This window comes from Dipteris shenzhenensis, chromosome 13, assembly GCF_047967505.1.
Source record: "Dipteris shenzhenensis isolate YYH24624 ecotype China chromosome 13, Dip_SZ_1.0, whole genome shotgun sequence".
Lineage (NCBI taxonomy): Eukaryota > Viridiplantae > Streptophyta > Polypodiopsida > Gleicheniales > Dipteridaceae > Dipteris > Dipteris shenzhenensis.
The window spans coordinates 46960474-46969681 of NC_141608.1; the positions used below are offsets into that span (position 1 = coordinate 46960474).

The 9208-nt window shown below is 40.7% G+C and overlaps 1 protein-coding gene across 1 annotated transcript; it reads right to left on the reverse strand.

Annotated features, from left to right (window-relative positions):
* Positions 1 to 278: 278 nt before the first annotated feature.
* LOC147895487 (serine carboxypeptidase-like 26) lies at positions 279 to 3183 on the reverse strand. The gene is made up of 10 exons (XM_087383672.1): positions 2753 to 3183; positions 2474 to 2581; positions 2285 to 2380; positions 2109 to 2201; positions 1929 to 2017; positions 1545 to 1817; positions 1314 to 1453; positions 1097 to 1192; positions 895 to 1000; positions 279 to 630 (listed from the first exon to the last, which is right to left on the reverse strand). Exons 1-10 carry the CDS (start codon positions 3006 to 3008, stop codon positions 481 to 483), a joined length of 1407 nt encoding a protein of 468 aa, XP_087239798.1. The 5' UTR covers positions 3009 to 3183; the 3' UTR covers positions 279 to 480.
* Between the last annotated feature and the right edge of the window lie 6025 nt (positions 3184 to 9208).

The following is a 9208-nucleotide window of genomic DNA, read 5'->3' on the forward strand; positions in this document are numbered from 1 at the left end:
CTATGATATCCAAATAATGCATTAAAAATTCTATAAAATTTTAAATTGATATTTTTGAAGAGCTTGATAAACTATGAAGGTTTAGTGCGGCTTGTACACATGTATCAATCTCAAGGCCAAAAGAAAAAGAAGAAAAAGCCAAGCATGTGAATAATATTAATTGGTATATCATAAGCTATTTGTGGAAATAATCTTCCTCAAGTAAAAATGTTACTTTGAAAGTGTAAAAGGCCTTATAAAGGCTTTGTATACAAGCTTTGGTTTACGATGTGGAGATCAAATGCCTTGAATGGGAAAACTCTTGCATTGAGTTATAATTTCTCTTAAGAAGCTTGAGAGAATTTTGCATGCTATGGTTTATGATGAAGCGTGGCTTGGCTTCCTTTTATTGTCAATCCTTTGGAGGTTATATGGTGGCTACAACTACTGATGAGGATTAGGATCATGGGATCATTTGGTTTCCAATGTAGTGAGATGTGATTAGAATCGGGTAGTGGGCAATGATGTCGAGGTTAGGAAGGAGGAGAAGAGGGCAAGCGCTTCGCTGGGGGTATCCCGCGGTACCAAATGCCCTGCCCCCCTCACCGTTACATACATTATCCCTTCCAATTCCAAGCTGCGTCCGCCTACCTGTATCGACATCATCATTCAATCCTCAGTATTCTTGTGCAAAGATATCTTTACAGCGCCAACTCTAGTAAGCATCGACTCCGAATAAGGGGTGCCGGGAGCAACTGATCTCAAATGGCGGAGTGCAAGGCCGCAGCATTTTTCAATTGAGAAGATGTGAATCCGATCTTCTTGAAAAAACTTATATTGGACGATTCAAACAAGGAGCGAACTCACATGAGCTTCCGGGATAGAATTTTGGTAGCCTCGAATGGCCTTGCTTACCTGAGCTTGGTGAAACCATGCGTGCCAGGGGGTCTTGATCGGTAAATTGAGGGCGTTCAAAGTGTACCTTGTGCCTGTCACGGGAACTCGGCCGTCAATGTCCCCACTGCAAAACCGACGTCGTTCAGACCATCTTACTCATGAGTTGGGAAGCAGGGCTTAAATTTATTGAGAGAATGAGGAAGCGGATCGTGATGTTTACCTATAAACCCAGATCCTCAAGCCTGCTGCGATGAGTTTTTGATAGATGGGTAGAATCGAGAATTCAGAATCTCCCCAATTATCCAGCAATAGGTTGCTGCATGAAGATCGACTTACCACAATCAGAGTGGACATTGGCATGATAGGGAATCGAAGCTAAATCCTAGAAACCAGCCTCCTGAATCGTCGCATGCGGCCAAATTTGAGTTCAAATTTACCTGCAAGTAGTCCAGGTGTAGGGGATCCCTGTTACGTTTGCGTGAAGAGCTTGTTGCACGTCCGGTCGATTGAAATATTTGATTGTATAGTTATCACCACACGGATCGTATCCAGCACGATACAGTGGCCTTCGCGAGGCCTGATCATGAGAAGTTAATTAGTAAAGAGATTAAAGCCTTTTAGACGTCTCCACTCCCAACCGAGAAAGGGTAGACGACGGATCAACCTACCGATGGGTTATGGCGCTTGGACATTCGCCTGCCGCTAGAATGTGTTGATGTGTTAACGCAGATCGGGAAATACAAATTATAAACATCGATCAGGTCGTACTCATGAAAGATACTTTCAACTTCCTTGTTGCAGGCATCTGTCCAGTTTACTAGTCGGAAATCGCACAACTTTTTCGTGCTTGCATACAACTCGTCGGAGATCACGGCGTGACTCCATGCATAATCAACGATACCATCCCAGTCGTGGTGGTCGTCCGTTAACGCATTGCCCACCTAGTTCGATGGTCCGAAACATGAGGGGTCGCATCTATTGTACTAAAACAAGTCCGTATGTATATTAAATTATGCAATGCGTAATAGCACCTAAGCAACATGTCTGCTTACCATGAAACCTTTCAAATTGATGAATGGATAGATCGACGGTTCCTTGCTACGATCATATACCAAATTCGCCAATTGTGGCACATAGTGGCCTGACAGTACAACCAGGTCGGGATACAAAGTCAATCCGACATCCACACGGCAAAAATTTCATACAAAGCTTAAAAAAATGACATGTTGCACCTGCATAGCTTTCACCCGTCATGTAGAAATCATGCGACATGTATTGAGGGAACCTTTCGAACCACCGCACCAAAAATATGTAGGCGTCTTCAGCTGAGAGTTCAACCATACAATTGTTAACGGGGGTATAATCCCAAAGGAAAATAGCTCTTTTGAAAACAATGGCTTCTACGTACCCGCGAGCTTATCTCCGAAGTTGTATAAGTCGGAAGACATATTGGTGTATGAAAATCCAACACCGGCAGGAGACTCCAAGAACAACATATTCGCTTCTGTATGGTAACAAAAGAATCTGTTGGTGGAATTGCTTAATCCTGCATTTGATACAGTCTAACTATCCAATTGATTGGTTGGAGTTGCAGCACCTCGATTCCAGGAATAATAATTGAGATGCAGTTTCGTCCCGTCGGGGTCAACTCTGAATGGGCCAAGCTCTTGGGTTGCTCCATATCCCACGGATGAGCAACCCGGGCCTGCCAACCATAATACGCGATGGTGGATGCCAGTAAATGATAAAAAGTCTGTGAACAAAGAAAGAGGCAATTCCACAGAAAATTGTGGGCGTATGCTCCGCTGTGGCTATTGCGACGTGAGGAAAGACATAGAAACCAAGCAGCTCGAGAGAACGCGAGCGCCTATGATACCTCCGTTAAGCCACAAGACCAAGGGTTTAGAGTGCGGTTCGGAAGCAGCCTCGAAGAACCAGTAGAAAAGTGCTCTGCCGTGGGATTCATTCACGGTAATGTAACCAGAGTACTGGGCGAAGTCGACGGGAGGTTGGCCAGGCAAAGCAGTGATTCTATCTGCATCGCTGGGATCAATTGCAGCAGCAAAAACAAACCAAGCTGAGTTGCAGGTGGAGAAGAGGAGGAAGAGGCTAAGCAGCAAGGAAGGAGACATGGCAGGTCAGGTAGCTGTGCTTTCTGCGTCAAAGCTACAGGAGGCTGCAACAGAATGCTGGTGTATGTGCGTGTGTGAGTTCGCTGTGATAGCTGCTAGCTACCTTGCTTGCTCGGAACACATTCGCCTGGAAAGGATGTTTATAATTGAGGTTGCGCAGCAGAAGCGATTGTGGGAAAAGACAAGCTCTTACAAAAGGTGAAACGGCAGCTGTCCAGCTGGTTACAACTCCGAGACTGAGGCTGGCCGATCGAATTCTCTGCTCCCTGATTGCCGCCTGCTTTCGTCAACCACATTGATCAAGTTTTGCCTAACTAATTCGCATCCAGCACAAACCAGTGTTACTTGAAACTTTCGCTACCTTTCTGCTCCCAAGTTCGTAATCAGATGTCGCCCAGTACAAAACAGTATTACGATCCAGCGCAAAACAGTATTTCGATCCAGCACAAAACAGTATTACTTGATATTTTCGCCAACATAGTCATCGCAGATTTCGCCCAGCACATCGCTGTCCTCACCAAATGATAATTTGTAATATTTCTCTTTACATGTCCCACTAATCTCTTCTAAAATATGGCGACTTCTCAATTTTGACTTGTCCACAGTCGATCTCTTCGAGAACATGGTGCCTTGTCAATAGGATCACTGGCCAGGACTCTCCTGTGCCCACTGATCCGAGGGCGGTTGGCCCCTGGATAGGGATCGGGTGAGGGTTGAGTGAAAGTGAGCGGGAAAAAATAATAATCGAATTCCATGTGCATTTCAAGAACCCGATGGCTTTCTTATTCCTTAAGAACGTATTGTCGATTCTACGCGAGCAAATACAGGTGATATGTTGCTTGCATAACATGTGCAATGCGAGAAAAGTTTTATCCATACTTGAGAGCCTAGATAATTGCGTCCAAGTTTGTAGAGTAATTACTAACAAAAAATTCTTGTCCTCTTACTTCAAAGCATTGATGACTTCTATTGACACTTTAACCAATGATGGAGGCCTTGCTTTTGTTGGCGTTCAGGCTTCCATGTAAGGTAGGATGTATTGTCTATAATGCATGTCGTATTCCAACTTCCGAGACTTAACATGACTACAATTATGCATACTAGTAGGTAGATTAGGCACATAACATCAAGATCCTTGGCCCAACATCATGCCTATGATGGAAGTACTAGACTTATAGGGGATTGTGTGCATTTGCATAAGATGGGGTAGGCAATGGAGGTAGCAACCATATCTCCCACATGGAAAAGAAAGGTGCCGCTATCATTGTTAACATGATACTCTTCGATAAGGCGAATCCTGCTCATGCTCAAATGCACAAGTTCAACATGCCTGCAATGTCGGCCTCATGAAGGGCATTTGCACGCTTGTAGGAGATAGGGTCGGCAATGGCCCTCCTCAAAATCTCAGTGGGCTTCAAAGGTCAACACATTGTATTGAGTCTTAGAGTATCATTCTCTAAGGAAGCTTGCAATAGCTGTATTCAAGGAAGAGGGAGGGAGGGGGGGGTCACTGTGGGGGTGGTCTATGTATAAACACTATATATCTATCACGTGCATTCAAGGCCTATTTATGAAATCTATCACCATATCATGAATAAAACACAGCCTTTTTGTATTCAATCTGTGAATACCCCCTTTATATGATACCCCTTCGTATGTGAAAATTGTGTAAACCCACGTTCTATGCTTACATAATACATATTTATGGGTGAACCCCCAGGGAAGATACATAACTGAATGGTTTTGAATTCTAGCTTCAACTAGGGATCATGGAAATTCTAACTTGATCTTGACTACATACTTCATGGCCATTGGCAATGGTTGAAACCAAGACATATCTCATAGTTGGCGATGATGATTTCTACTAGTGGCACTAAATCCTTTTTGTAGTGTGTACTAGCTTAAGTGGCTCATTAAATAAAACTTATTAGTTTTGTTGAGATCTAGATCTAGATCTAGCTTTGATTTGGATGTCCTATTTCATATTCATTAGTTTCTAAAACTAGGTGATATGCGCATTCCTAGATATTTTGCAATTTCCCATTTCCTTTCCACCTTGGCAATTTCTTGGCAATTTTTTGTATTGAATGGAGATCGATTGCATGCTACATATTAAACCACTTGTCCCCCCATTCCTTTCCTTTTGGAATTAATGTTACTAACATAAAGCTTCTCTCACTCTCTCTCTCTCTCTCTATGCTTGCCTTGTGGTAAGTTTTCACACAAACAATTTTGGAAGTATTACAATATATATGCTACCATGACCATGACCCCACCTACTTATCTTATTAGGGAGAAACCTGATTTAAAAAAATCTATAAAAGGATATGTGCTAGACAAATCTAATGAGCTGTTCGAACCACATTCCATTGCAATTATTCCATTTTTCCATGGTTATCCGTTTCTTCTAATGCATTACAAAACGCATCCTAAAGATACATTGAAGAGCAAAAAGACTCCAAAGTGGTTGCAAAGGGACTAGAAGAAATAAAGGATTCCAAAGTGATTTCAAAGGGGCTAAAATATTTTCATCAAGTATAAATGGGAAGTTTTGCAAAGCATCAATCTCACTAAACTCAGCATTTATCAACATATACAACCAATCATAGACTATTGGGAAGACTATGGAAGTCACTTACAATAGGGCATGATTTATCAAAGGATGAGATAGAGGGGGATTTTTTCCCTCCTCAAGAGTCTCCTACATGAGCAAGGTGATCAAGAAGCTACATTAGATGACAAAAACTTGCAACATTATGGGTGATCAACAGTGCCCTTTGTGTCATGAATAGACATGCACGTTGGGATCATGCTAATGGTGAAGATGCAAAGTATTGTTAAATATGGATGGGGAAGCCATGACTCAATTCAATTGGATAAGACTTTTGAGAGATACAAGGTTTCTTTTTGAAAGTAGTGGGTGCCAAAAAACTCCACAAGAAGCATATGAAGATTATTGGGGGAAGTACTACAGACAATCCAAGCACATGGGTCTCAATGGGCAATAGTGTAATTTGGGCATGGAAAGGAAAGGGTTCAAAAATAAAGATAACCATTGAAGCATGGGATCCAATTGGAGAAACTTGGAATTGTAGAAGGGATGCACGAATGAATGATTATGTTTTTCATTATTATTCACTAAATAAAATGTCCATATCTCTTCATTTGTTTGTCCTTATTAGCACTACATACAAAGTCCATATATCATCATATGTTCATCATTATATATTAGTACTACACATTGCAACTCAAAACACATTGAATCTTGAGTATTTGAAGTTAAATTATACAATACATTATCAAGAGATGTGTAAATAGATGACAGATAGAAAGCTCCAGGTAGATGATATGTTGCGAGCTGTCAGTAGATAATAGGACATATTGTGGACATAGTCTGATGCACAATGATGCAGCATAGAGACTACGCGAAGGAGGATGAAGCTGCTCGTAAGTGACATGTGTTAAGTACTGCAGTGTTCATAACAATAAGTTTTAATAGATTGCATCTCATAATTAAGCCAGTAAGGCAATCATTACACTGAGAAAAATTATAGAGAGAGTACAAGTACCCCCAAAATTCAAAATATCGCCCACCAGTGCGTTGCATTGCGGCCCCAAAACTACACCTAAAATAGTTCCATGATTGACTACACCCGTTTGTTTATTAAGTCCACATACTTAACATAGGTGGTAGCTACTAAAATCAATTATTTTGTAACCACCACTTAATGAGATCCTACTTGAGATTTGCTACAAGAACCATAGCACTCATACTTTTAACACAGGTGGTAGCTACTAGCTAATTATTACGTAACTACCACTTACTTAGCTCATGCTTGTGTGCTAATTACAGCACTTAGTAGCTAATCGCATCAATCAATAGCTAATCATAGAAGCAAGTCCTAGCAATTCAGGCAAGAGTAGCTACCATGTAGCCACCCATATAGAGAATGATCATCAACAGGCAATGGTAGTAACATGTAGCTACCAAAAATAGAACCTAAAAGCCACTAACAGGTTGTTAGAAGCATACCCTTTAAAAGTAAGAAATGAGCTTAGGATTCTTAAGGAATACCAAAAACCATATGCAAGGAAAATATCACCAACCTGAGGCTTCTCAAGAAAATGCACTAGCTAATTTGTGCAAGTTTTTCTCCCTATAGGCTTTCGACATACATCCTTCTTATTGGGTGAAACATGCATATTAGTGGTCTACATCACCTCTTTCGTAAATGCACCCTTTATACGTGGCTGCCATTCACACAAATGTAGTGGTGTCATCTCCTAATGCATTCGGGATCTTGCTACAGAGAAGCTCCTATGATGCACCCCTAGAAGTCTTGATGCAGCCGCAATATTTGGTTTCCTAGCTTTGGATTTGGATTCATGACCATCATCATGCTCCTCTCATGCTCTCCTTCTTAAAAAAAACTCTTTAAGTCTTTTGGGATTTCTCATGGACCTGAGGGTGCTCTGAATGCCACTTATCAATAAACCTTTTTCATGATCTACAACTACCTATAAACATGAACTTTACGGCTCTCAAAATATTGGAATAACACTTCCAACAATTTCAACCTTTGCCTCTTTGTCTAGACCTTGTGTACAGTGCTTGAAGTACTTCACAATATCAAGAGAAATCTTTGATTGCTTTGCAACATTCAAGCTGATAGAGTTTGCTTGTTGCTTCACCTTAAGGTGATATTCACAACCTCCATTTGCCTCATACTCCTTGATAAGAGCCTGTTTGCATGTCCCCCAATTCTATGAGCCACTGGATGGCACATAGTGCAAATGTCTTGGTATGCATTTTTGCAATGAAATCAACCGAAGCGAAATCTTGAAGGTGGTTTGTGCCTGCTCTTTTTGACGTAATAGTGTGCTTATGATGCCATAAGAATTTGGGCATGGCTAAAAGCTTTTGACTAAGGATCCACACATTCTAGATTTCAGGATCAAAGAAAGTCATAAGACAGTCAATGCTCACAAAGCTACAAGTTAAAAAACTATGAGAGAGAACTGAGAGGTAAGTAGGGTCTCTCTCTCTACCTGCACAGGTCCATTCTGAGCAAAAGAGCAACCAGAGGTATGCGGTCTCTCGCTCTTTGCCTGCATAGGATGTTGCAATGAAAACCTCTAATTTTGATGTTGTCGTGAGAGGATGCCGCAAAGGATGCTGTTGTGCAAGTGAGCGTGCAAGTGAGCTGGAGGTATAGAGAATTCACAGTAGAGAGGTCTAAGAGAGAGAATTGTGTGTAGAGAGAGAGTTTTGAGCTAAATGTACAGAGAGAACCGAGAGAGAGAGAGAGAGAGAGAGAGAGAGAGAGAGATGTAATACATTTTGCTCATGCCGTAAGAGAGAGATCGAAGCTAGAGATATAGATCGAGAATTGGCAATGCAAGCAAAATTCAAACCATGGGGAGGGAGAATTCAAAACTTTCTTTATAGCTTTCCACTAGTTCAAAGCTATACATAGTAGATGCCCTTTTCTAATTTATTGTCTTTCCCTCTACCAACAATTTGATAGCTATGTTCGGGACATAGCTATCAAGTCCACCTAAACATGCTTACATCCTAATAGCTTCAATTAGTTTGGTGGATAGAACGAGCTACGATTTTTCTTTTTTTGGCAAGAAAATTACTTCATTAAGTATGAATGAAAACTGCGAGAGTAAGCTCAAATGTGGGAGTACATCATGCAATGCATGAGGAAAAAGACAACTCAAAATGAGCTAATAAAGAACCAAGGCGAAGGCTGAAAATGCCATCTCAACCCTGAGGGAGACTTAGAGAAGAAGATCCTCTTCAAACTCTAAAAAAAGTAACTCTCATGGTAGTGGCTGCTCTAGATTTAAGTTAGGAGGCACCATTTCCTCGAGAGGGAGGGGGGTAAAAAAGGTTGTTATATATAGTGAACACTTCTCTAATAAGAAAGTAAATTAGATTTATAGAGACCATATATTTCATCCTTTCAATGATTAAATCACAACTTATCAATGGAAAATTATTAAAGTGAATGGATATAATTTATTGATCAAAATTTTAAATTGGCCATTGTATATTTTCAAAAACATTTCACATTATATATTCTTAATAATTTGATTTGAAATTGTATTATATTGTGAATTCCCTTATCAAACCTAAATGTAAGGAAGGGGGGAAACATATTGAGTTTTAAAGGTAGCTTTATAAGCCTAAA

What these genes read in the sequence shown, in the direction of transcription:
- LOC147895487 (XM_087383672.1), bottom strand. Translation starts at nt 3,008, where the DNA reads ATGTCTCCTTCCTTGCTGCTTAGCCTCTTCCTCCTCTTCTCCACCTGC. An exon ending in GGTCTTGTGGCTTAACGGAG is followed by an intron (nt 2,582 to 2,752) that starts GTATCATAGGCG and finishes TATGGTTGGCAG; the next exon opens with GCCCGGGTTGCTCATCCGTG. An exon ending in CTTCGGAGATAAGCTCGCGG is followed by an intron (nt 2,202 to 2,284) that starts GTACGTAGAAGC and finishes TTGAACTCTCAG; the next exon opens with CTGAAGACGCCTACATATTT.